This window comes from Melanostigma gelatinosum (genome assembly GCF_949748355.1).
Source record: "Melanostigma gelatinosum genome assembly, chromosome: 7".
In the NCBI taxonomy this organism is placed as follows: Eukaryota; Metazoa; Chordata; class Actinopteri; order Perciformes; family Zoarcidae; genus Melanostigma; species Melanostigma gelatinosum.
Genome location: NC_136640.1, coordinates 15310012 through 15337995, shown reverse-complemented (window position 1 = coordinate 15337995; position 27984 = coordinate 15310012). Strand labels below are relative to the sequence as shown.

The 27984-nt window shown below is 41.0% G+C and overlaps 5 protein-coding genes across 6 annotated transcripts in view; 3 read left to right on the top strand and 2 right to left on the bottom strand.

Annotated features, from left to right (window-relative positions):
* Positions 1-512: 512 nt before the first annotated feature.
* jam3a (junctional adhesion molecule 3a) lies at positions 513-8424 on the top strand (the record flags this gene model as incomplete). Its single annotated transcript, XM_079271636.1, has 9 exons — positions 513-589; positions 5510-5581; positions 5662-5775; positions 5980-6132; positions 6852-7054; positions 7545-7644; positions 7903-8032; positions 8122-8221; positions 8404-8424. The coding sequence occupies exons 1-9, from the start codon at positions 526-528 to the stop codon at positions 8422-8424; spliced, it is 957 nt and encodes a 318-aa protein (XP_079127762.1). The 5' UTR covers positions 513-525.
* A 2051-nt stretch (positions 8425-10475) lies between these two features.
* On the top strand, positions 10476-15568 carry LOC306779409 (vacuolar protein sorting-associated protein 26B-like). Its single transcript, XM_079271306.1, has 6 exons — positions 10476-11118; positions 12009-12165; positions 12347-12511; positions 13376-13551; positions 13655-13797; positions 14486-15568. The coding sequence occupies exons 1-6, from the start codon at positions 10896-10898 to the stop codon at positions 14621-14623; spliced, it is 1002 nt and encodes a 333-aa protein (XP_079127432.1). The 5' UTR covers positions 10476-10895; the 3' UTR covers positions 14624-15568.
* Positions 15569-16642: 1074 nt separating this feature from the next.
* On the bottom strand, positions 16643-18956 carry thyn1 (thymocyte nuclear protein 1). Of its 2 annotated transcripts, none has more exons than XM_079272430.1 (8): positions 18826-18956; positions 17856-17926; positions 17606-17766; positions 17462-17530; positions 17251-17343; positions 17080-17175; positions 16843-16993; positions 16643-16758 (listed from the first exon to the last, which is right to left on the bottom strand). In XM_079272430.1, the coding sequence occupies exons 2-8, from the start codon at positions 17902-17904 to the stop codon at positions 16712-16714; spliced, it is 666 nt and encodes a 221-aa protein (XP_079128556.1). In that variant the 5' UTR covers positions 17905-17926; positions 18826-18956; the 3' UTR covers positions 16643-16711. The 2 variants fall into 2 exon arrangements, with proteins under 2 accessions (XP_079128556.1, XP_079128557.1); XM_079272431.1 differs by having other exon boundaries at positions 16843-16936.
* A 433-nt stretch (positions 18957-19389) lies between these two features.
* On the top strand, positions 19390-23058 carry acad8 (acyl-CoA dehydrogenase family, member 8). The gene is made up of 11 exons (XM_079272590.1): positions 19390-19508; positions 19990-20090; positions 20216-20385; positions 20718-20827; positions 20943-21019; positions 21114-21251; positions 21381-21516; positions 21968-22065; positions 22173-22325; positions 22393-22495; positions 22627-23058. The coding sequence occupies exons 1-11, from the start codon at positions 19391-19393 to the stop codon at positions 22680-22682; spliced, it is 1260 nt and encodes a 419-aa protein (XP_079128716.1). The 5' UTR covers position 19390; the 3' UTR covers positions 22683-23058.
* A 932-nt stretch (positions 23059-23990) lies between these two features.
* esamb (endothelial cell adhesion molecule b) overlaps positions 23991-27984 on the bottom strand; it is a gene marked incomplete at its 3' end in the record, with an annotated part of 30961 nt that continues 26967 nt past the window's right edge. The window contains exons 5-7 of the mRNA XM_079272440.1: positions 25732-25854; positions 25499-25628; positions 23991-24432 (exon numbers count right to left, since the gene is read on the bottom strand). Coding sequence (XP_079128566.1) covers positions 23991-24432; positions 25499-25628; positions 25732-25854 — 695 coding nt within the window. The remainder of the gene's footprint in view (positions 24433-25498; positions 25629-25731; positions 25855-27984) is intronic.

The following is a 27984-nucleotide window of genomic DNA, read 5'->3' as shown; positions in this document are numbered from 1 at the left end:
TCTAATAAGACACAAAGTCTTCAGTAAGTAGCCTATTTCCATCCAATATAATTAAGACTTTTTACATTTATGCAACTTGTGATGCTCTTTTCAGACCACTAGCTGTTAAAATCAAATGATATATACACGTATAAGATAAGAATATAATTAAATACATGAATTATATATATATATATATATATATATATATATATATATATATATATATATATATATATATATATATATATATAGACATATAATTTATGTCTTAAATTGCTTGTTTTTACATGGTTTTCTTTTAATATATATTTAATGAACATTGTTGGAGGGAGGTTAAGATCATAGGGTTTTTTTTTTTTTTATCCTGGAAAAGAAGGAGTACATATTTGGCCCCGCCTACTGCCTGTCAGGCTCGGTTGAGGGCGCAACCCCCCGATCACGTTTGTAGCTATGGAAACTCGTCGATGGCAACATCCACCAGTCTGCCCTCCATCCTCATACCTCTCAGAGGTGCTGCTGAGTGTGTGCAACTGTAACCGATAGATGAGACGCTGCAAGATGGCGATTCCGGGACTCGTGGTTTGTTTAGTTCTGTACACCAGCTTCGGTAAGTTACCCTTCCTTTCCAACAATGCTATTGTGAAAACGTCGCTGTATAGCCTTAAAATCACAGCTGTATCGGAGCTGTCAATGCTAACGGTGTAGACCACACACGTCAGCTCGACATGAACAGGTTGTGAAATGTCAAGAAAGCTTTATCGTAATGCACGGTAGTATTTGGGAGGTTTCACTGTCAACGCTGTATTTCCCGCTTAACGGTAACGTCACGTTGCTGTTGTGAGAATTAATCCTGACAAAAAAAAAATGACGTAGTTTTAAGAGCATCATTCACGTTTAATTTACGTCAACGGTGCCATTATGCTATCCGGAGCCCGTTCACAACAAGCATGTTAGCGTGAAGTGTCGCTGTATGAGAGAAACTAACCAAGTCTCGACATCAGCTCGTGTGTTTATTTGTCACTGAGGACAATTTCTATCCTTAAAAAAAAAAAAAACTTCGGGTGAAAGAAAAAAAGCAACCACATGGTAACATAACGGGACCTGTCGTGTCATCCCATGAGACAAAGGGTATAAATCACAGGACCTGCAAGATCATCTCACATAACATGCATCTACTGTATGTATTGAGCATGCAGCACGTAGACTGTGAATAAACACAAATAACATGCATCTACTGTATGTATTGAGCATGCAGCATGTAGACTGAATAAACACAAATAACATGCATATACTGTATGTATTGAGCATGCAGCACGTAGACTGTGAATAAACACAAATAACATGCATCTACTGTATGTATTGAGCGTGCAGCAGGTAGACTGAATAAACACAAATAACATGCATCTACTGTATGTATTGAGCATGCAGCACGTAGACTGTGAATAAACACAAATAACATGCATCTACTGTATGTATTGAGGGTGCAGCACATAGACTGTGAATCAACACAAATAACATGCATCTACTGTATGTATTGAGCGTGCAGCAGGTAGACTGAATAAACACAAATAACATGCATATACTGTATGTATTGAGCATGCAGCACGTAGACTGTGAATAAACACAAATAACATGCATCTACTGTATGTATTGAGGGTGCAGCACATAGACTGTGAATCAACACAAATAACATGCATCTACTGTATGTATTGAGCATGCAGCATGTAGACTGTGAATAAACACAAATAACATGCATCTACTGTATGTATTGAGCATGCAGCACGTCGACTGTGAATCAACACAAACATGCATCTACTGTATGTATTGAGCGTGCAGCACGTAGACTGAATAAACACAAATAACATGCATCTACTGTATGTATTGAACATGCAGCACGTAGACTGAATAAACAGCATCACCACTACATTGAGTTCACACGAGTCAACTCTAGTGTCCAAATGCCATCTCTCTCTCTCTCTCTCTGACCAACTCAATCACCATCCGAGAGTGTGTGAACTGACCTTTAGTGATCACGTATACTGATTGACGATGATGAGCAGGTTGTTATTAGTGTGTTCAAAATGAAGAGTGAGACATAGGGTTGTTGGAGATGACACACCTCATCATCATCCCTGCCCAACAACAACAACAACAGCAGCAGCTGGAGCTTTGGAGCTGATCAATGTAGCTGATGCTGGGCGATGCGTTATATCTTGATTGATAGATTATTAGTTCTGTAGAACGATTTAACTATCAAGGACGTGTATTCAGATTGCTTGTTTTATTTGTTTTTATTAAAGCTTGGACTCCACGCTCTGGAAGTCACATTTGTCTTAAACTCAGCATTGTCAGACATATTTAGGATGATTGACATCTCTTTGTTTATTTAGTCTAGGATCCTGCAGCGGAGGGCTTGTTTCCTCACCAGTGTCCTTTTGGTCGGCTACGATGGCTTTAGAAAACAAAACACAGTTCTCGAGCCCCCTTTTCTTCCGTTTCCTCAACATGATTGTTTCACACTGATCCACTGGAGTGATTAGTTACAGTACACATTCACTCCAGTGGTCCATGGTCCATACAGCTCGCTAACTCTGCCTTCAGCATATTTTGCTGCGACTGCACTGGAATGTTTGGGGAAGACGCTTTTTATAGATGCACTGGTTCAACATTTATTTTGTTTTTTGTTCCAGGGGTGGGGATTCATATTTAGTGCGTAAAAGGATTGCAGAACGTGGCCATTTAAGAGCACATTTCTCTCAGAACAGACGATAGACCTGCTTTGTCTACTCACAGGGATTAAGAATGAGCCTGTGTTTGCTTTCCAGCAAGCGCTGAGATTATTTTCTCAAATAATTCAAAAATATTGTCTTCTTTTCAATCTACATTGTGTCACCGGGGGGACCAACCATTGTTGTGTGGATACTTTTATTCGTATTAGCAATTAGCTACACATTGTCATGTTAATCGACTGTGGTCATACTTTCCCACAGCCTACTTCTTTTTCAAAGAATCATGTCAGAAATGTGCCTGGTTGTGCAGTTAGTACACTATATATATATCTTTTTCAATTTCTGTTCTGCTAAAGTGTACATGCACCCTTCTCTCAGTATGAGTTATTATTTGCTGTGAATAATAAGGACTGAAGACTGTATTTATGGAACAGTTTATTTTTTGGTGATGTTTTGCCAAAGACAGAAGGGGGGAGGGGGGGTGACATATAACAAAGGTCACCCCCAAGGAGTGTTTATCAGAGTTCCAGAGTGCTTCAGCACAATTTAATTATGAATGATCATTTCCTGTAAATGTAGAAAAACATTACACACTGCTATGTTGAAATCCATGAAATTATGGGAGTTTTTTGTTTTTTTTGTTGTGCTGCGATACTTGTGGGTGTAGCAGATTCGATCAGATGTCTATATTTGAAAGCCTTAGCGCTGCAGGTTTTACTTTTGTCCCCATTTTTTTACTTTTGGTGAACCTGCTTCCGCCTCCGCTGTAGAAAGACAACTCCTCACTCCGTCTCGCATATGCCGAGGGAGCGTTTGTTGGACGGAGCTCTCCGTGTGTCTCATGGGATGTCCAGTCACAGCTGGGCTATAAATAGCTTCTTGATGTACAGGGTGGGAAAGTCAGCAACAGAGACGGAAGCTGAGACCTGGAAGTCACATCCCATCAGTGTCCGCAGCTGTGCTCGAGCCTTGGCAGGACCCACGTTTCCATCACTTTCAGGCCGAGCGTCGGCTGTATGTTAGCCGGATAAATGTCGTAACAAGGCCCGCTGTGAATAGACAGACAGTTAGTCAGAGTGCACGGGGCCTCCTGGCAAACAGGGGGGGGGGGGGGGGGGGGGATGTCTTGCGGTATTCAAGGCCCGCTTAGATAATTATTGTTATCTAATTTCAGCCTTCATTTGAAACCCCCCTCACACTGCCTCCACTGCCTTCATTACTCAGCAGTAATGTTAGTCGCATGTGTACCCGGCGATTATTGCATTTGGAAGCGGCACAGACACAATGGGTTGAGTGGAGGGTACCAGTGGAAGGTGGAAACGTGCTTATTTGTCCTCAGCCTTTAAAATCACACACACTGTGCAATTATGTGTGCATTTGACGTGGGTAATTTTTACATTTTCCTAATTTGTTGTTGCACACCCCATCGCTCTTTGCTCACTTATTTTCCGTTCAAATTGGCATTCTGCTGGCCCAAGTTTGACAAAACTGGTGAATTCTGCCTGTTGCCATGAGCTGACATTTGCGAAATAACACCGATTGCTTTAAGGAGTGCACTCAAGCAAGGAACTTAAAATAAGTATGTCTCGTGTGTTGTTTGTGCCGGAGGGGAACAAGACGGCTCATTAAATATGCTTCGAATTTAAAGCACATTCCCACTGTCAAGTTATTTTTGTGCTCGTGATTTGTTTTGTTCAGGGATTTTGATAAATTATTTATCCGATAAACCTCAGTGTTAATTCGTGTCACAGTTTAGCGAAGAAGCTCTTTCACTTAACTTGAAAAACAATTAAATAAATCCGAGCTCTTGTAATGTTGTAGGCTTTCTGCTCTAATGAGTGCCACATCGCTGACCAACTCCAGCTGTTCCTCAGAGGGACATTGTCACCCAATAAGTGAGACCCAGTGAGCTAGCGATGCAGATGTTCATGTTCTAACATCAGACAACCACGTCCAATCTGTGTCCGAGGGCATTGTCTCTACTACTGCTTCTCATTATATCAGTGTCTGTGATTAAAGAAACTGACACCCCTGTGCAGTATGAACACATAAACCTCATGAATCATAGATCATTTGAAACCCTTTATTTGTACATTGCTGCATGAAAGTACCTTGAGATTTGCCTTCAGTCTCGGTCTTCATTAATTGAAACACATGCTCAGTTAGACCGGGGTCAGGGGATTTGTTTTGGCCTTAAAAGACTCTGTGGATGCCTTGCCTTGGATGCCTATGATTATTGTCTTGCTGCATTGTCCTAAAACCGGAGGGACTCTGCATAAAAGTCCTCCCACATTGGCTCTCCAGGGCGTGTCAAACAAGCTGAAAGTCAGCACTTTAACTTCAGTCAGGGTTTAATTTAAAATGCAGAGCACAAGAGCAAAGCTGAAACTATAAACACAATTTAACATTTAAAACCGTTTCATCACCAGCCAAATTATTTTAAAAATAACCATTATAAAGGACCCAAATCAAATAATATTTACTCTCAAGAGTCAGTTCTTTTCCTAAAGCCGATCCCGTGCAGCACACACATTCATTAAAAATGCATGTGAGAACACATTTTGGCCCCAGGTGTTAATCCTCTTAAACATAAATGTGAAGTGATTAATAAGAAGAAACCCTCAATCAGATCCCAAGGCTGTCTGAGAGGTTCTATATTTATCACTGTAATCCACTGTTTATTAGGAAACATGCCCAGTTGATAATGTCCGCTAATGAAATTGCTTCTGTTTTTGTGTGCCATCGGGGTTACTCAGCATTTAGTGTCTTGCTTCTTTCTTTCTTTTTCCTCCCCGCAGGTCACATCCCATCATCACTGGGGGTAATCCTCCGAACCACCGACAAGATTGTGTGGGCAAATGAGTTTGAGCGTAAGTTGCTTGAAAATCACTCTAACCTATTTAGCTAAAGTAGCTTTTCTTTTCCTGATGCGTTGTGTTTCCCCCCACAGCCATCGAACTGACCTGTTTAATAGAGTCCATCTCCACAAACAACCCGAGGATTGAATGGAAAAAGATTAAGAACGGTATCCCCAGTTATGTGTACTTTCTAAACAGGATAGCAGGTAAACCGCTTGCAAACTCTCCCATTTTTTTAAAGCCCCGTCAATCAAAGTGATGTCTCAGGGCTCAAGGCTTAGCTGAATGAATGGTACCTTAAGAGAACTTGGCTTTGAATTCTGTTTTTCCCGGACTGTGAAGTCACACTGTGTATGTGAATGAGCAATTGTAAAGTGATTTTTTTTTTCTTCCCCCTCTCTCTTGAAAAGGGGACTTGGAGCACAGAGCTCAGCTCAGAGAGCCGGCCAACATCATGATCTTCAACGCCACTCGGTCAGACACGGCAGAGTACCGCTGCGAGGTGGCCGCCATCGACGATCAAAGGGACTTTGATGAGATACTCATTAGTCTTGCAGTAAGAGGTACAGTGAGCTGGTACCACATGGGTCCGTGACTGAAGACTTATATATGTATATATTCAGTTTATATTAAAGGATTATCAGTTCATTTTACATTTATATTAAAGGGATAGTTTGACAGATTTTGCTGTCTTGCCAAGACATGGATGAGAAAATCAACACCTATTTTACACCTGGGCCTTAAATATGAAACTACAGCCAGCAGCCGATTAGCTTAGCTTAGCATAAAGGCTGGAAGCAGGTGAAAACAACAAGGCTGACTATCAGGCCCTGTGTACAACCTAAAACCTACATTTCTAATAGTTTCCCTCTAAGTATTGTAATTTAAGTGGCTTTTTTGTTGTTCTTTTACTGATGTTTTTCTTTTTTTATTAATGTTTTTTCTGTTTTGTAAATTCTTTGTTAAATTTTTTTTTTCTTCTTTTTAATACTTCTTGATATTTAATGCTTTTATTGTGACACACTTTGTCAAAATTCCCATCATTATGATAAACTATATATATCATATGTAAAGGACAGGGACTGTATTGTGTATTTCCTAAAATGTCTTACCATACTTCAGGCTCTGCCAACCTATAATGATGATTTGCCATATTTAGACAGTTTATGCATCAAGTGATTGATTAAATTATATATATATGCATAGATATAATTGATGACGAACAGTCAGTGGCTGCAGTAGCTTGACGTGTGCCTGTGTCTGTGTCTGTGTCTGTGTGCAGTGAAACCTGTGGTCCCACGGTGCAGCGTGCCGGAGGCGGTCACAGTTGGAACATCAACCGAGCTGCGATGTCTGGAGAACGAGGGCTTCCCTGCTTCTCAGTACCGCTGGTTCCACAACAGCGAGGAGCTTCCTCAGGACCCCAAGAACAGCCCGAAGTTGGTCAACTCTTCATATAGCATCAACCCTGACACTGGAGGCCTGGTAAGCATGACACACGGTGTGACATGTTTATTTTAGAAAAACTAGCACTCAAGAAATGTATTTACTCTTGATGTTACTATGTTATTAGAAATCAACTTATCAGGATCTGCCTCAGTCAAATGTGGAAGAAGTAGTTGACATTCTGCTCTGTTTGTGCAGCTGATTTACAGTAATGTAAATGTGATATAACAAATCCATGCATATAAAGATAAAGGAAGCTAAACCTTAAACCAGCATATGAAAGAAGGATAATGTTGCATTCAAAGCCAAGGGGATGTGTTTATGGTGTACTTTAATTAAAGACACAATAACAACCATGCTACTAAAGACATTTCCATATCATGAAATGTTGCAACACATTGGAAGACAATCGGTCTTTAGGAAATGTCATAAGATTTGATCCACAGCCAAGCATCCTTCAGCATTTTGTTGACAGCGTAGCTGTCTGTCACTAGCTCTCACTGAAAAGTGTCTAAAAATGTCTACTCAGAAATTTCGAAGAGTGAGGAAGGAGGACGGAGGGGAGTACTACTGCCAGGCAAAGAATGATGCCGGACATGCACAGTGTCCTTCACAAATGATGGACGTCTGTGAGTGTCTAAACGACTGAGTCACTGTTTTCTATCCAAGATACAAGAGTTTTATCTAAAGCTGTCTTACTTGTGTTGTGTCTTATGGTATGAAGCTTCCTATTATAAGAAAACGTTTGATATCTTTACTGAAAGTGATGATTTCAGCCCCATGTTGAATACATATAATCAAAATATAGAAGTGCACAGATCATCATACTCCATATCTCCCATGCCGCCTAACTCTGTGAAGACAATCATCTCTGTGTCCTGTTGCAGATGACGTCGACATCCTCGGGATTTTCCTCAAGTCCTTTGGTGGAGTGACTGTTTTCTTCTGTTTGGCTGCTTTGATTTGTCATTCCCTTAAACGTGGATGCTTCTACAAAAAAGGCCACATTCAAAATAAGTGAGTACAATCTCTGAAGAACGAAAGAAGCAACATTTTGTAGGATTTTCGTATTTTATTGTGTCTTTTTTTTAATCTGTTTATTTCAGCTACAATTGGCCAGCACAGAATGATGGTGTTGAATATGCCGATGCAGATGAGGTAAACACAATCTTCAGAGCATACACAGTATTTGTTGCATGTCTTACTGTGAACAAATTAAACTATTTAAAGGATCAGTTGTGCATACATATTTTATAATTCCTGTTTTTCACAGGGCCATTTTCGCCACAAGTCCTCATTCATCATTTGACAGCGGAGACGGAGGACGAGATGAAACCAAGACAAGAGCAAAGAACTGTTGAGGTTAAACTGCTACAATGATTCTCCAGACGGTAAAGTTTGAGGTGTAACATGGCACATTATTCTCTGATGCACATCAAAGTCAAATCAACAAACTTGCCAAAGTAATTTTGATATCATTTTGTGGCACTGTTTCATGTTGTTTTTTAATATATACATCTTCTTCTCTGTTAGTATTCATTTCTGGTTGAAACATTTTTTACTCCATATTTAGTTTATTTTAACTCATTTGCCACGATGTTTTTATTATCGAATAAAACCATTTCAAAGCCGTGGGATTTGATATTTGGTCCACGGTGTCATCGCTGAAGATGCCGCAAGCGACATTCCTTCAACGTCTTTTGGACAAATCTTCTTTTATATCTCTTAAAACTTTTTACTGAGTAAACTGAAATTGTTTGACAAAACTCATTTACGTTATACATTTGTTCATAAGATAAAGGTTCTTATTTTGTTTCACGTGGGGATAATTTGCAACAGTTTTTTGTACATACTGTAGTTATACAGGCAATAAGCAGCAGACTGTAAAAGACTGATGAGCTCAGATTCATAAGGCACAAGTTACCCGCCTTTCTTATATCCACAGATAATAACAAGTCTATACGAGTACAGAGTAACTTGTGAGTTTAAACAACATATATCCCACTATGCTGCAAAGTCAATATGTACTATAAAGGTGGTGAAGTATGATTTTTAGAGTGCTGTTTCCGTGTATAAGTGACCTTCTATGCTTTACTAATTATTTTGTGAGTATTGGACATATTGTCCAGTTTTTGACTCAGTATTTGATGGACATAAATACATACATCTTTGATCTTTAATTTGCATATATTGCACTCCATACCTTATTGTAAATACAGCAATAAAACTGTTTGTCGGAAATAAATTTACAGTATTTACTGTTCAGTGTGTATCTGCAGTGTTGAGCCTGTCATTTCAAACATTAGTGTCAATGATTTGTGTAACAACTCAGGAACTGTTGTAAAATGTCCACTGTTCATGTGATATTAATGCTATATGTTCATGTTATTTTGTTACTATTAAATACGTTTAAACTGTAAATGTTGGGGTCATGTGTATTGTCAGATTGATTGTGAGAAAGGACGAGAAACTAATGATACAGCGGCAGTTTAATGTGTGACAGCATATATAACATTTCTAAACTGGTTTGAGGTGCTTTCTACTGTATGCTTCTTTATACTTCTATTCCACTACATTATAGAGAGAACTAGTACTATACTACATATGTTGACAGCTACTAATAACTCTATATATGAAGATGCCATTTTACAAAACCTGTGATGAGCTTCTAAAATATCATACATTATTATTAATATAAACTATAAAGCACATGAATACTTCTTCCACCAAACATTATACTTAAGTACAGTCGTCTATAGTATTTGGGTAAATACACTTGGTTTTCACCATAGACTGGTTTTCACCAGTGAGTATAAAGAAGTTCAAATCAGCTTTACTTCAGCCAGCTACAACAATAAAGCTGCTTAAAAACATCTGGAATTATACTTATAATATTATAATATCAGATGAATAGATGCAATTGAAAAAAGACTTAATATGCAGGAAGTCATCGTAATGGAATATTTTTCCTTGTGCTGCCGCTGCTTACACTTAAGTAAACAACTTCACTCCCCGTTGCTTTCTAAATAAATATAGTATTTGGTACTTTGTTTTCACCTTGGTTAGAAGCGTAGACAAAGCATTAAACAGCTCTCACTTCTGGTTTGGAACCAGAACAGTAGTAGTACATTATATATAGTATGTAGTATATGATATTTATATTATTTACATTATGTATAGTGTATACATAATATATATAATATAATAGTACAGTATATATAGTAATATATATGTTATATATATATATTATATAACAGTACATTATATATATTATATTTAATATAATAGTACATTATACATGATGTATATTATATATTATATACATTATATATATAGTATAGTAACACTCAGTAGTTTAGAACGTGGTTTGGAACTTCAGCTCTGGATTTCTTCTGGATTTTTATTTTGAAAATCCCCACCCGGATGTAGTTAACCCAATGCAGGTGGCGTACATCCTGGTTCTTTGACAACATACACCGTCGTTTCTTACAGAAAACAAACATGTAATATAGCGAGGATTGTGACCGTTACGGAGCATACTAGTGTGCACGCAGTGTCACGTTAGACTATCTAATATAAAAGGTCACCAGAAGAAGAAAAGAAAAGGCTCATCTGCTGATGGACGTGTTATTGTTGCGTTCTTGTTGTGCCGTCGTGTTGCTATTTCGCTTGGTCGGTATGGACATGTAGCTAATGTGGAGCTATCTCTAAAACATCCAACATCGACTTTTTACAGGTTTAATATAGTATCTCGTGCTCCGACAGGGAACTGAGGTCGCACAACCTGCAGGCCTTAGTGTGTGTGTCTGTGTTGTTTTACTTTGAAACATTAGCAGATTTGTTTTTTTTGGATTCGTTTGCTAACAAGAGTTTACACAAGATGAGTTTCTTCAGTTTTGGACAAAGTGCAGAAGTTGATGTCGTCCTGAATGACGCGGAAACGAGGAAGAAGGCTGAGCACAAGACTGAAGATGGAAAGAAAGATAAATACTTTCTTTTCTATGACGGCGAGACAGTCAGTGGAAAGGTGAACGTGACGCTGAAGAACCCCGGCAAGAGGCTGGAGCACCAGGGCATCAAAGTAGAGTTTGTTGGACAAATAGGTAGGTGGGGAAAAAATCAATAAGACGGACACAATAGAGACGTCTTTACATGTGTTCACCAAAGATTTCACAAGTTCACACAGAACAGTCTGGCCTCTGTTTATCCCCATGCTATGGTGTTGTGGGTCATAGAACAAACATTATGTTAGGGACTGTACACCAATGATTGCTGTGGGGAGTGGGAGCTTTTTTAATGGCAAAATGAACTGAACCAGTTCAATCGGGCTATATTACTTTTAAATATTGTGCTATTTGCTTTAAGACTCTTTTCATCATCACGATGAACACATATTCAATTTGTTAAACAACTAAAGAAGACTAACAGCTTCTAAAGGTGCAGCCGTATTTACTAATCCCTGGAGCCATAGTAACACATTTTGGAAAGACCGATGTGTCATTTCCAGCTCGGGGAAACGGGTTAAAAATGTTTTTTTTATGGTTTAGCAAACAGGGTAGTTAAACGAGTCTCTGAGCACTCTGTGAACCCTGAGACTTGAATTTAATGGTCATACATGAGCAGCACCATCTGAGCCACGTTCACTCTTAAACCTCATCAATATTGTCCTGGGAGCCTTCCTTTGACTGAGAGAGAAATAGCAACACCCTCCCCAAAACATCTCAAAGTAACAGAACACTATTGAATAATCTGCTACCAACTAAAATTGCAACAAACGTTTAAGGCGAGACTCTAATTTAAACCTTAATATGTGAATAGCATAATCATATTCAAATAAAGACCAAATATAAGTGGAATTAGCATTTGGCAGAATCATAGAAAACACAACAAATGATGGACAACATGACCAGTTTGAATTGAAGTTTATCTCTGTACATCTGTCACAAAAATCGGTAACATCAGCACTTATTCTGCTTTTGCGTCTTTCTTCTAGAGCTGTATTACGACAGAGGAAACCATCATGAGTTTGTTTCTCTGGTGAAAGATCTCGCAAGACCGGGTGAAATAACTCAGTCGCAGACCTTCGACTTTGAGTTCACTCATGTTGAAAAACCCTACGAGTCGTACACGGGCCAGAACGTCAAGCTACGGTACCTTTAATCATTCGCTCCTCTCTATAGGCTGTGAACTGAGGGTCTTTATGTGTCCCTCTGTAACCTGTAACATTTAAACTGAGCAATTTGACGCTCAACGTTGCCCACATTTACTTTGAAGTGTGTATTTTATTGCTTCAGTGTGATAATACTGTCTTCATTCTCTGTTTGTTTGCAGATATTTTCTGCGGGCCACGGTGACCAGACGACTAAATGACATCAGTAAAGAGACGGACATCGTGGTGCACACGTTGAGCACTTACCCTGAACTCAACTCCTCCATCAAGATGGAAGTAGGAATAGAAGATTGTCTCCACATAGAGTTTGAGTACAACAAGTCCAAGTAAGACTTGTAGGGCTGCAACAAACCATTTCATTTTATACCATTTCATTAATAATCGATCCCTAGACATTTCTTTGTCAGTGATTCAACTTTTTAATTTATATAATGTTAGAAAATAGTAAAAAAAAAAAAAAAAAGTCCATCACAATGTCACAGAGCTAACGGTGAGGTCTCCAGTTTGCTTGTGTTGCCTGACCAAAAAACAAAAATAATGTTCACATCATTATAACGATATGAAGCAAGAGAGAAGCAGCAAAACCTCACTTTTGAGAAGCTGGAACCACAAAACGTTGAGTTTAACCATTAATGGACCAGCTGAACATGGCAACATTATCATTCTAAACCAAAGTTGTCAAAGTGAACAAGCATTATTTCTTGATGGCACTTTTCAGAACTGAATTTACAAAGTGTCTTTTGAAGGAAGGAAATCCATAAATCTCAGGTTTTATAATGGTAACACATTGAACCATATCCAGCCAAGAAAGCATAATAAATGCAGCGTCTCTGAACACCTTTTGGAAACATTGGCCTCGGTGTACTCGTGTAGAGCAATAGTGTGAGTGAGTCGAGCACATACTGCAGTGAGACTCAGAGTATAGAGCTGCAACTAACCGTCTACATACTTGATTCATTATTTGATTAACAAATCGCTGGATATATCAAATGTCAGCAAAGCTGTTGTCTTAAAGTGTCTTGTTTAACCAACAGTCCAAACCCCAAAGAATACTACCATCTACTATCAAAGACAAACCAGCAACTGCTGTCCAGTAGCCAAATAATAAAAAAGATATCGGTGCTCCGTTACTGAGCGACCTGCAGCCCTCATTCTCCTTTCTGCGCGTGTCTTCATCTGTCCTCTGACAGGTACCATCTGAAAGATGTTATCGTGGGAAAAATCTACTTCCTGCTGGTGAGGATTAAAATCAAACACATGGAGATCGACATCATCAAACGTGAGACGACGGGCACCGGCCCCAGTGTGTACCACGAAAACGACACCATCGCCAAGTACGAGATCATGGACGGAGCTCCGGTCAGAGGTAAACGACGCCTACGCATGATTTCAGTCATTTCAATCACGAAACAGCTAACTGAAGATCGACTGAGCATCATCCAACCTGATGCGATTATTCCATGTTTCAGGAGAGTCCATTCCCATCCGGTTATTTCTGGCTGGCTATGATCTGACTCCCACCATGCGAGACATCAACAAGAAGTTCTCCGTGCGCTACTACCTGAACCTGGTTCTGATCGACGAGGAGGAGAGACGCTACTTCAAGCAGCAGGTAGGCTGCTGCAGGAACGAGGCCATGTGTGGTGATACTGCCTGGGATGTGACACGGTTTCCTGAGGAAGAGATGAGAGGGAAACATCAAGTGCAGTGAAATTATTGGACCAATGCTTGTATTCCAATTCTATACTACAGTTCATACTAATACGCAGCTTTGAGGATGTGGTTTGAGTTTTGGACTGTAAGGCAATTACATTTGTGGAACACATTTATCTTTAAGTGAAGTTGGCATGGGGCATTTAAAAGTTGCAGTTTAATTATTGTGTGGCGCACATACTGCGTCATGTCCTGTCAGCATAAAATGGAAGGAAGTAGGTCGATTTTTGTAGATTTACTGCTAAAAATACAGCTGGTTCTGAAACAAATAGTTGAATAATCCACAAAAATCTGTGCAATACATTAATTGTTGGTGTCATTTGTGTAGCAAAAAGGGAGAAAACAATTGAGAAAACAAGCAATTTGAAAATATCATTTTGGCTCTGGGAACATGTTTTCTTGAGAGCATCTTGCTGCCGATATACAAACGTTAATAACATGATTTATTTTCTTTAAGTGACCACTTACAAGAGCAACACCAGATTCACTGTCATGGTCTTGAGCTTTCATGGATATGAAGTCAATCGACAGTAAAAAAATAAAATAAAGCACAACGTCTAAAACCCTCCGAACCCTTCCTTGTGCAGGAAATCACGCTGTGGAGGAAAGGGGACGTGGTGAGGAAGAGCATGTCTCATCAGGCGGCCATCGCCTCGCAGAGGTTCGAGGGCTCGGCCGCCTCGGAGAGCGCTCTGGAACAGGCCGCCAAGGAGGAGAGCGGATAGAGGTCTGCCGCCCGCCCGTCTCCTCTCACGAGAGTAATCGGCGTCGGGAGCCGCCCGTCAACTGTACATCATGTGGTGACGCAGCTGTTTTTTAAATTTTTTTTATTTGTAGCCGCTGCTGTTGAAGGGAGACCGACATACAGTCATACATACAGTATGTGGACAATGCAAAGCGTTTGCATGAGGCATTCGAAGTAGCTTCGGGCCGCTGGTCTTGTACTTCCTCATTAACGCATTTGTCTTTTCTTTCTGGGAATCAAACTAATCATTCACTATGTCCACTGTGTTAAAACCTTCCATGTGTGATGTTCTGGAATTTTTAAGCCTTCTGTTGGTTATATTAATTAATGCTTTTTTTCTTTTTAGGATAAATTAATTTCTGATCTTGTAATTAATACGACTCGACTGTCATGAATTTTCAGAAATGTATCTCCAACATTCCACCTTTAACGAATGCATTCCTAACATTGTCGGGTCAAGAAATCTGAGATCACTTTGCACTGCTTTATCTTGCTAAACACTTTCTCTTTGTTTGTTTCTGTGTGTGTACAAAAAAAAAAAAAAAATGATCGAAGCGGAAACTTCCCATTTTGAGGGCTTCAGTATTATCGCACATGTTTTTGCGGTTTTGATCTGTAAATAAGACCGGCTTGTGTACGTTGATACAGTACGCGGTGCCACAAGACCACCTTTCATGTTCACGTGCTTTGCCTCGGCATTCCAGTGGCTGTGAGGAGCGGGTGTTTGTATTAAGGTCTGATAGTATGAAGTCCACTGTATCCTCTTCATTAGAGACTTAAACGTTGTGCCTCAGTGTATCAAGCAAATGGAATCCTCCTGCCTCTTTAACATCATTTTAGTCGTTTAACCAGAGAGAGTTACAGTAGAACGATCTTTTGCAAAATGCTAATGAATTATTCCTCGTCCCTGAAGGTCAAATAAATTGATGCCAAATGAAAAAAAACCTGGACTTTGTTGTTTCACAGCAATGAGCGAAAGTGTTATTAATAAAACCACCAGATACACAGACTACATCACACCAACACTGCTACGTACAGTACACGGCTGAGTTGTTTTGTCACTGAGCAATTTAACACTTGACAGCTTTGAACATGAGTGACGAAGTCTTCACATTTTTTAAATACATGAGCATCAAAGAGGCCAAGTGATTGGTTCCCAAATTGCTCTGCAACAATCACAGAACTGGAAACTCGTGAAATAATTTATCAATTTGTCTTGACAAACAAAATGTGCAGCTATTTGTCCACACTGATCACCCAGATTATCAGTTCAGCTGAGCTGAACGAAGCCTGAGAACCACTTCCCGACCACACAATACAGAAATATATATCACAATGAAGAAATGCCTCTTCGACAAGTTCAATGTGTATAAAGGGGCTTTCAACAAAAATTAAATAAATTCATTGTGTTCTTAATATTCACTCCAGCTGAGTTTCAGAATGCTTCAAAATCACCTTGAAATAGAAAAGTTAAAGACATCAAAGAAGACGGAGTTTCTGGCGAACAATATCTGCTGAAAGGAGGTTCTGTCAGGAATTTGCTAAAAGGAGGTCTGCAGCAAGTCGAAGGAGGATCAGAAAGACTGGAGCGTGATTCCCACCTCTCTCTTAAGCTCTAAAGAAAAGGCGTCACCACTCCCTGATTGGCCGAGAGGAGAAACTCACCAAGCTGCTCTCAAGTCATCATCAGCAGCCAACAGGTGATCTGAATTAACCCTCTAATGAAGAGGGGAAAGGGAGATGACTGCAAGTACCAACGAACTGCTCCAGCTAGTTTTATTATCAGTCATTGAAGTACTTTTGGAAGATAAAGTGCTAGTGTTCTGACTTCTTGGATTGTTTGAAGATAACTTTGTATTTGGGAATTTGTGATGGAAGCAGGACTTTGCCATTTAAACATCAGGTGTCAGAAGAAGCTTGCTCTGTATTGCTCAGAGACTGGATGCGAGCCATTATTTGACAAAAGCACATTTAATATTTGTGAACAAAAGAACATAAACGCTACAGTGCCGTGAACAACGTCTCTGCTTCGCGATTTCATTGTGTCGACAACACCTGGTCCAAATCCTCACAAAGGCTCTTCATCTTCCAAACTCAGGACGAAGTCAAACTCCTCTGCAGAGGAGAAGAAGAGCGGAGCGAGGGTTCAGACCCGGTGAACACTGACAGACGTCACGGAGGGAGGACGTCCTCACTCACCAGGGGTCAGGGGCTGCACAGAGAGCCGGGCCCTCGTAAACAGGGCCGCGTCCTTCAGGGGCCCCCCTGTGGCGCGATGCTGCAGGTGGTACTGCTTCAGCTCAGACAGAGGGAGAAAACGCTTCATCATTCTTTGATACTGGACGTCTACCTGAGAGACACGAAAACAACATCAAACCCCCCCATGCTCCATTGTTATGATCCTGCAGTGTGCTTTTAACTCCTGCATGAGTTCACCATGCTCCATTTGGGGTTCTCCGCTTTACTGTTTGCATCAAAGTGGACATCTTTCTTGTCAAACTGTGTGTGGTCCACATAAGCTTCCTTCACGATCTATAAAAAAGGAAATACACCAGATAATGATGCCTGTAGCTTTGTTTAAATCATCACAATATCAGCGCGACTTACTGTCATGAGTCCCGCTATCCCCGGTTCTTTGCAGTTGCTGTGGTAGAAGAAAGCCAACTGCCCGTCTTTCATCTGCCTCATGAAGTTGCGCGCCTGGATGATTCAGAGGAACAAAACAAGAAGGAAGAATTTGCACAAGGCTGGTGAGAAAAAAAGTGCCTCATTTGAGGGAAACATCGTTTTCATTACCGAGTCGGTTTTGTGGCTCTACCTGATAATTGCGGACGCCGTCCCAGCAACCAGTCTGATCCGGCAAAGCCTTCAGATCCTCTATCCCAAACTGCAGAATGAGACCATCAGACGAGTGCACGTGACTCACATTAAAAAACAAACTAACTGTGTTCAGGCTCTGTACCTTGACGTCGATGTCGTTCTCAAAGCGGCTCTCTGGCTCAGACTTCATCAGCCAGTGACAGAGCTGTGGACATTCTGAGCTCTCCTTATTTTTCGCAGACTCTGCAGGAGCTGCAGCAGCTTTCCTCTTCCCGCCAGCCGCTTCGCCGCCATCGTCTTTGCCTGTCGTTGCAGCAATAACCTGATAATGAGTCCCTCAGAAAACACCCAAACCAGACGAGAAGTTTTACTCTGGAAGTTCGTTTGCTCACCTGAACTGGCAGTTCTTTTACTCGCTCTGGCCCTCGTCTTTGGTGGCATCGCTCACAGTCTGTGAAGAAACCTGTTTACAACGTCCACAACAGGGTTGATGATGTCAAAATATCTCATTCATACAGTAGCTATCTTTAACATCTCGATGTGTATTACGTATATTTTTGCATCAATGTATTACAGAACTTTGATTCATTATTTTTCTTTTGCTGGATTAGAAAAAAAACTAAAGTAATTACTGTCTGGTAATTGTATCCATTATCAATTTCTCAATTAATTAAAAATAATAAAGTCCCATATCACGATATAGATTATACACAGTGTGATGGAGAATGTGATCCAGATCTACAACAAATAAACCATAAAATTACAAAAATAAATGTTTCAACAAATGTCTTGAGGGCTGCTCCGAACACTGATTTGTACTTGCTGCGTGAATACATTTCTGATTATGTTGAAGGTATCAATTGTTTAGTCTATTAAATGTCAGAATGTTTTTGTTTAATGTCTTATTTTAACAGTTGACAAATATTTTCAGTTTTAATAGTAAGGAAATAGTAAGGACAATAATACTATTGAAGCTGGAAACAGAGGATGAGGATATTTTGTATTGCCTTGTTTTTTATTTTCAGTAGAAATCTCAATTCAGTGTGATAACTTATATGATTTGATAAGGAGAATAAAAACATTAATTTAATACGTTGATAAAACTAACTTTTTAGGTCCACTTGAAACTTTGAAGATGATTCTTCCTCTAAGCATCAGAGACTAGTTAGCTTTAAAACCTGAGCAGCACGTGTGAACTAAGCGTGCCTCTCATTTTAAAGCAATGCAGAGGAGGTGACACTGCAGCTCTGGTCGGTAGATAACCTCTACAACGCAGATTAAAAAGTACCTGTAACGGAGCTCCACAGGTAAATGGACGACACGTGATGTCAACAAAGTTATCGGTGCACTTGATTTGATTACCGTCTACTCCCGTTTACGTCCTGTAGAGGAGCTCAGGCAGGCGGCTGTGAAGAGCTCAGTAACGGAGACGAGGCGGTGAACCAGACGGATATCTAAGACACCAACAACCGGCTGATGTTAGTAGTCTTCTGCCTTGAAGTGTCTCCGCTTTACGGCAGAGTAGGCGCGTGTAGCGCTTTGCTGCCTCACTCTGGTTGGGATCATCACTACATCTCATACAGATCCTGATTGCGTTGGTCCTTGGATTGTATTCAATATCCCCCAAAAGAGCCTTTAAGGAGTCAGTGTTCACTCCCAACATGGCCCACTTCCCCAAACAAGATCACCCCTTATTCTGAATACAGCTGGCACTGAAGCATCACAAGCAAATATATTATTACACCAGTAACCTTTGTTTTATTTTGCAAGGATGTTAAAAAATAAAAAAATATATATATATTTATTTATCCTGATCCACACTCTGTACCAGCTGGTGGCGGTAATGCACCATAATGTTATTTGCCAACCGCCGTATAATACCAAAGAAGAAGAGCAGCACGGCCGTTCTTCTTCTGTGGAGGTAAACATGGCGGCCGTGGGACCTCTGGGAAGAATCGCTAGACTGGGCTCCAGCATCTGCAGGAACCATCGTTTACTTTCTAACAGAAGTCCACAGAGAAGAGGAATAGCTTCTTGTGTCGACCGTAAGTCCCAAAAAAACCACGAGAGAACAGTTAGCATCAGTTTGAACGACAAAGGATGTGTGTTATGAAAGAAAGTCTCAATGGCACCGGGTGACAAGTGAACTAGTTAGATAACCGCTGCTTGTACTCACTTCTTACTGCTCTCCTACACACACACTTCTGACTTTGGATAAAACAAGATGAAGTAAACACGCACACTGTCAGGGTTTTATTTATTACGTTAATATTATGGTTACCTGTGACGTTGTTAGCGGTCATTGGCTAGTTTTGCAACGCCCCTCTTTTTAGGCAGGTTGTGTGAGGGAATTTGATCAAACCTGAGTTTAATAATTTAATATTTGAATGATTCAAAATGCTGGACATATAAACACATCCTGTCATCTTTTAGGATGTATTTCAAACCATGCACACACTACACCTGAATCTGTGCATTATTATAAAATAATGTGGCATCATTGTGTTCTCTGCTCTTTGTTGACAGCTGCTCATGGACTCACAGATGAACAGAAGGAGTTTCAGGAAGTTGCTTTTAACTTTGCAGCCAATGAAATGGCTCCGCACATGGCCGAGTGGGACCAGAAGGTGTGTTGGAGCTCAAATTGAGCTGTCGGTACTGTCATGTTAGAATGTCCAAATAAATGTCCAATTGGTTTAATTTCATCAACTGTAGGTATGTTCATTATTTTTTTGCCCCCCCCCCCCTCCAGGAAATATTTCCAGTGGAGACCATGCGAAAGGCAGCCCGGTTGGGGTTTGGCGGGATCTACGTTCAGCCGGATGTCGGAGGAACGGGTCTTTCTCGGCTGGACACGTCCGTCATCTTCGAGGCCTTGTCCACGGGATGTGTCAGCACCACAGCTTACATCAGTATCCACAAGTAAGCACACCCAATATCACATTAATGGCACGTACCTGCAATCAAAACAAGATGGAAAGTTGAATTATTAGGTTCTTGTTTTAAGTCAAGAGGATGGATTACTCTTCAATAAATCCAAACTACATATAGTAGAAAACAATGTGTTTGGCAATTCATCCATCCAGATGTATTTTTTTTATTTGGTTCTTTGCTTTTTCATCTTGTGAAAATAACTGGGTAAATGAACTCCATTGTGACCACTTTCCACCATAATGGGAACTATATTAATAGCTGTAATGTATATTTTCTATGTATTTTGCCTGCAAATTCGCAGTCTGCTCCTTTCTTTGCAGCATGTGTGCCTGGATGATCGACACCTTTGGCAACACTGAGCAGAGGGAGAGGTTCTGTCCAGACCTCTGTTCGATGGAAAAGCTTGCTTCCTATTGTCTCACTGAACCAGGTCAGTCTTTATATGGAAAACATTGAATAAGGAAAGGGAGGAAAACAACTCAGAAATGTGTTGCAAATTCAAGTTTTTCTGTGCAACCTATCAAACCTGTGATCTGTGATTCCAGGCAGCGGCAGTGATGCTGCTTCCCTTCTGACCACTGCACAGCTGAAAGGAGACCGCTACATCTTGAATGGTTCTAAGGTGACTGCAGCCCCGTTCATGCCTGCGTTACTGTGAATCCGCTCTTTTTAAACGGTGAGCCAGAAACACGTGTCGTCTCTTTGTGACCCTGCAGGCCTTCATCAGTGGAGGAGGAGACACTGACGTCTATGTTGTGATGTGCAGAACGGGAGCTAAAGGAGCAAAAGGCATCTCCTGTCTGGTGGTAGAGAAAGGAACCCCGGGCCTCAGTTTTGGCAAAAAGGAAAAGAAGGTAGAGTTAATTGTTGTTGGGTTTAATAGTTTTTCTCTGTAGCTAGTGTTAGCAGGTAACCACTAGATGGCAGAAGTAAGTCACGGCCTCTCAAGATTCAATCTTTGAGTTTTTCAATCTGCTCTCCAGGTGGGTTGGAACTCGCAGCCGACCAGAGCGGTGATATTTGAGGATTGTGCCGTTCCGGTGGCCAACCTGCTCGGTGCGGAAGGGCAAGGATTCAACATGGCCATGAAAGGCCTGAATGGAGGCAGAATTAATATTGGTGAGGAGGAAAACACTACTCAGGTACACTGTACTATAGTTAATGATGCCCAGATGTGTGATGTATTCCCATAGCTAGAGAAAATCATTGGAATCACACCAGTCATGGAAATACTTAAATCAAAATATATGTTTGTCTGCAGAGGTGGGAATGAGCCTTTTGGCAACAGATTTGTGCATATTGCTCAAATGTGATGGATGTTTGTAGGAAGCTGACATTAAAGAGAAACCATGTAAGAAATTATAAATTCTTCCTCTTCATAAATTCGAAAGTAGCAAAAGGCATCTTTGCTCTTGGTCTGGGATGAGCAGCATCTTATGGCAGCTTGTGTTCGCTAACGCCAGCGCACTTTAGATACGTTCCTGTGTAACCGACATTAGTATCAAAGTATCAACGTCGCCTGTTGTTGGTCCAACCATCAGCCGCTTTTATACAAACGCTCCTCCAACAGCGTCCTGTTCTCTTGGGGCGGCTCATGCCTGTGTGCAGCTAGCGAGGGATCATCTGTTGGTGCGCAAGCAGTTTGGAGAGACGCTCTCCAACAACCAGGTAAGAAGCTCCTTTAAGGATCCTACATTCAAGTATTTAGAAACTGTTTCTGCGAGATACTGTGAATTCATCCTTCCCTCTCTCCCTGTCCGTGTTGATGCGAGTAGTATCTTCAGTTCAAGCTGGCAGAAATGGCCACCAAGTTGGTTGCATCGCGCCTCTTGGTGCGTGAGGCTGCTACAGCGCTGCAGCAGAACCGGCCCGATGCCGTCTCTCTCTGCTCCATGGCCAAACTCTTTGCCACAGACGAGTGCTTTGACGTGAGTTAAGAGAAGTTTGTCCTCGTTTAATTTCTTCCCTATATTACTGCCTCTTCTTGCTCAACAGATCTGCAACCAGGCTCTTCAGATGCACGGCGGTTACGGTTACCTCAAAGACTACGCAGTACAGCAGTTTGTCCGAGACATCAGAGTCCATCAGATCCTAGAGGGTGAGGCTGTCTCCTCTTACTGTCTCGTGTATCAGATTTAATATGAGTCTTATATTGAAGGCAGCTGTCATGCGCAGTTTAGTAACGATCAGTTTGTGTGACTCTTTTTATTCTCATTTTTTCCCCTAAAGGCACGAATGAGGTGATGAGGATGATCATTTCCCGAAATCTGCTGACAGAGTCATAAGTCTTTCCCCTGGTTGCTCTAGCAGGGACCATATTGTAAAATGTAGGTTTTTCTAGAATAATTTATTTTTAGCGACACTGGCGGCTTGGAAATCCACAAAATCGCCTGAGAACAGTTTAGAAAAGTTTGTAGATTTGTGCTTGTGTGGATACACACTATTGTTTAAAGGGGTATAACACAAACGTCAGTGTTAATACCAGGGAATGGTTGCTCTTCTGTATATTACATATCTATATCACATGCAGCTGTGCCTAAAGTGGCCTTTTAGATCTTATTTATATTCATTGTTACATGACGGGTGTACTGCCACTGATATAAATAAATGGGTTGTGTATTGTGTAATTAAAATGTAACACTCCAAATTAAATAATCTCAGCTTTCATAAAATTAAATCGGCCTTTTTCATTGTCACTGTGAATGATGTACATTTGATATGAATGCGTGAGTGAAGTTGTCAGTCGCGCCAAACTCAAACACTCCAGAACACTTTATTGAAAAATGATCAACAATCAAAACTGCATTAAAAGTGCTACATGTAGCCTTTCAGCCTCAATAACTCACCAACACACAGTATACGTACAAGAAAACCAGACCATCGGCAGGAGGGTTGGTCTAATATCACCCCAGTGAATAATGGCCTCATCGCATGTTTACAGTAATTATATGACATACCAAGCACCTTTGAACAGAATAGTAAGAAACCATTAACTTCAACACTATTTTCAGTGACATTCCAACTACCGTAACAGGCAATATACTCCGAAATGTTCTCTCAGCAGACATCGACGTCATGGAACCAGACGGACAATCTCTACGTGAACAGAAGTGGGTCAAAAGAAAGCGACAAAATAAAAGCTGAAATACCTGAACTGTGACTTTGAACTAGTGCAGTTAGCCTGAGAGAAGTGATCCTTACACAGCCACACGGATGGAAATATAAAAGTGTTAAATGGGTTTATATTTAGTTGTATAAATGTCCAAAGCACAACTGTTTAGCAGGAACTGCAAAACTCTAAACTAGCTGTTCGTTATGGTTTGACAGCATCCAGACACAGTGTTCAGTTCAACTCAACTCTGAGTTTTATTTATATTCCCTAAAAAAAATCATAATGTTATTGGATATCCTTTTTTGAAAGTCTCTTTTAAAAGTGGGAATAAAAATATATTTCTTACAAAAAGAAAAAACTGAAATGAGCAAACCGAAGGGGCCCTGCGAGGCGTCTTCTTCCCTCACAACCTTCCAGGCGTTGGTGGAGAAGGTGCTTTTCCATTTCAAGGCATTCTGTCCCTCCATGCGGAGCCGCTGTCCTACACCAGGGAGCCGGCTTGGCTCTGAGCAGGCACCGTGACGGCTACAGCTGCCATGCGCGTCAGAGTGGAGGAGCTGATCTGTGGGGACACAGTGAGTGGGGGGGGCACCTGTGGCTGAGCCCCCTCAGTCCTGTTGGGGATGGCGACCACGGGGCTCCTCAGGAGCTGCGGGGGCCCCCCGTTTGTGCTGGGGGGTCGCTTGTGTTTGCCCGACGGGGTGCCCCCCGTGTTGTAACCGGGAAGCCCCTGTAGCGTGCTGGCTTCTCCGGGCCGCAGCTGGTAGGCGTTGATCACCGAGCCGTTGGGCGAGTACGGGTAGTGGAAGTCTCGGGGCTGCGGACTGGTGGCGACGGAGGACAGCGTGCCGGTCTTGGATACGATGTCCGAGCCGGTGTTGCTCTTTGACCACGACACTCGCTTTGGCGCCCGAGCGTCCTCCCTGTGACACCGAGAGCAAAGCAACAAGAAGCAGAATCTCATTAATGAATCAAATCAAAAAATAACGAGGAAATAGGGCGACACACATTCAGCTTCAGTGTTCTACACTCGGAGAGTTCTGAGAAAAAAAGTACCTTTTGTAGATTTTAGAATTACCTCATACAGTATTTATTACAGAATATCCAATATGAGAGCAACATATTTTGATACAAGTAAAAGTAGTTATAGCACAATACATATACTTTTGAATAGGAGTCCTGTGTGTAAATGTATTTTTAACAAAAGGAACGATCAAAAGTAAAAGTACTCATTAGGATTTTTCCTAATAAATAAATAAATTCTTATCAACTCAACATAATTAATAAATGCAGAGGCATAGACTGCTGCTTTTGATTTAACAAAGGGAACAATGCAAAAATGGAACCGCGTGAGTGCTCGCCCTACTTATTATTGAATTCAATGGATCGACGCGCCTGTCTGGTGGTGCCCTAAAGAAATAAAGTTATTTTAATATGATTGCAATGAGTGCAGCCACTTCCCTCCTTCCTTCCTTATAATATAGAAAAACATAGAAATGCAGTTCTCAAGTGAAGCGCAAGTATCTCAAAACTTCTGTACCTTACTTGAGTAAATGTACACTTTGATTGTCTTTCCAGCGCTGCAAATAAACAACTTGTATGCACACACACTTTATTAGGTACACTTGTACAATCTAATACAACTGTACTGCCTCAAAGTACTTTTACGAGGTTTTGTTGACACCGTCATAAATGTGTTATATATGTTTTAGCATTGAGGTCACATCTTGTACTGGACTGCATTAGATCCAGAGTCGTTTCTAATATTCTGCCCCCCTCATGTACGTCAATAGAGAGGACAATATAAACAACCTCTCAGTGTAATGCAGCCCAGTACAACACCACCTTTATCCTTTACACATCTCAATGTCACCAAAAGAACGGAACCTAATAAACTTGGTGAAGGTTATTGTTGTATTAAATTGCATTGGATTGTACAGGTGTACCTAATACAGTGCCCACCCTACAGCATATAGTTAAAACTCTCACTTGATCTCGTTGGCCATCTCCTCCTCAGTGTCCCCTCTCCTTCTCAGTATGAATATGAGGAAGAGCCCCATGGCCACCAGTCCCACTATCGAGCCCAGTGTAGCCGCTGCGATCAGGCCTGCATTGGAAGCTGGGAGACGCATCACAGACCGGGGGTTAACACCGAATGGGAGTCACAGCTGTGTGATGAATACACGGGTGTGTGTAGCGGAGTACAAATACTGTGTGCTTACAGGTGATAACCTCCAGGTTAATGGAGCAGCTGTCGGAGCCGGCGGTGTTGCTGGCTCGGCATACGTACTTCCCCGACATGCTCTTAGTGAGGTTGCTCAGCCTCAGGGTGCCGTGTCGCTCGTCTGCGAAACAAGCGCACAGTTACACACGAGTCCTAATCATATATTTACATGATCTGTGCAAGAGGGCTCGGTAAAACTAGAAAGTTATACAAGTCGACGACGCCACAATATCACACACTAGGGAGCTACTTTGCAAAAGTAACACACATAACTTTTCTGCAAGTGTGTGCTGTGAAGATTATATCAAAACCGCTCATTGATCTTGTTTATAAAAGGAAATTAAATAAGTTTTCTTCTTTTTGAGAGTTCAGCTAGTTTTGGGCTGTGTTGGATTAACATTTTTACTTAGATATACCTGCATGTTGGCATGTTTGTTAATATATATATATATATATATATATATATATATATATATATATATATATATATATATATATATATATATATATATATATATATATATATATATATATATATAATTGCGATGACCCCTCTTCCTGGGCGTTCGGTGTGCTCTCTGTCTCCAGGCCTGCAGACCTTTGGGAGAGTAATCAGGGTGATTGGACACACCTGGTGTGCCTCATGCATGTGAGCAAGAGCAGCAGCAGCCTGTCGTTCGTGGGCAGATGTGCTCTCACACACTCGTTCCTAATTCACTTATTAAAAAATGATTATATTTTCCTATTTGTTTACAGATATAATTATGTATTTTGTAGAACAGTCATCTGTATCATTATACCATCAATGTGTGCATCATATCATGGCGATGTTGAGTCATTAGTTACCGCTCACGTCCAGTATCATCCAGTTTGGGATGGGTTCCCTTCAGAGGATTCAGCTACATAATAATGTCGGTCAGCAGGTTTAATATCTTCTCACTCCAAGGTTATGGCACAGCAGTAAGTGTGTGTGTGTGTGTGTGTGTGTGTGTGTGCGCACATCTGTCTCAACTGGGTATTTCCATTCAACACAATCGGTTATGTGAAAGTAGCTGGTATTCATGAACAGATCATCACTTTATTGTTAACCTTATTAAAGTATTAAAACCGTGCCTCAGACATCAAAACAAAAGCAGATGCCAAATAAAACAGTGGCAGATGAGTGATATGCACTTATCCCTCTCCGATTATTTAATCCTCTGCCTCGAAAAAAAAACAGCTGTGAAGAACCAAAACCCAATTGTGACAGATAAGCAGCTGGACCAAAATCAGCTGACTCGGAGTTTGGACTGGGTCCAAGCCTGCGCAGCGATCAGATACAGAGGGTGCTACCTCGTATCATGACGGGGGCGTTACTCATAATGAAGCCGCTGACGCTGCAAGGCCACCGAGCGGCGTTTGTTTAAGCCCCGACACCTGACGCGTGATTAAGCTCACGGTGGAGTCGGCTGCCTCACGTGACACCCAAACGTCCCGAGCTGCGGTGGATTCGTTTTCATAATTAATGTAAAAGACCACTCACAAAAACAGAACGCAGTACCAATTTCTCTCATTGAATTTAGCTCGCTGTATAACGCGTGGACATGCATGAGTGGTGTTGATGTTCTAATTCTAATCAAACCAGTTAACTCTCAGCAAGAAATTAGCCGATTTAGAGTTGTTATTTTTTCGGTCACCAACAAACTGATAGTGTCAGCCCTACGATGGACTCTTATTATTATTATTATTATTATTATTATTATTATTATTATTATCTTATTGTGTCCTCTGGTTCAAAAGGATGACTGAATGGGACGACAGCTAAATCTAACACAACACACATATACCACAAATATTAAGAACAAATTCAACCCTTCTTTTAATGTTCAAGTCTCATATTATTTTCATTATGGATTTTTATTTCCAATATGAAATAGCTGTTTAAGATTACAGTGGGGATAAACTGCTGCTATTCCTTGAGAGTTTTAACATCCACATTCAAGTCCCAAATCCAACTTATGTTGATCAAGTACTGACATGGGGCTTGTTAGATTAGGCACCAAGGTCAACAGGAAATGAGGAGTGCCGAGAGAGGATCAGCAGAGAGGGAAAACAGAGAGAGATTTCTGAGAGAGATGAGTCATGGAGAGTCACAGAGAGAGCATACATCAGCGAGGGCGGATAAAAAGATGGGTTTGAACTCAAGTGTCCATGGCATGTAAGAGGGTGAAGACGCACATGGGATGTAGGCCCCTGAGGCAGAGGAAGTAGT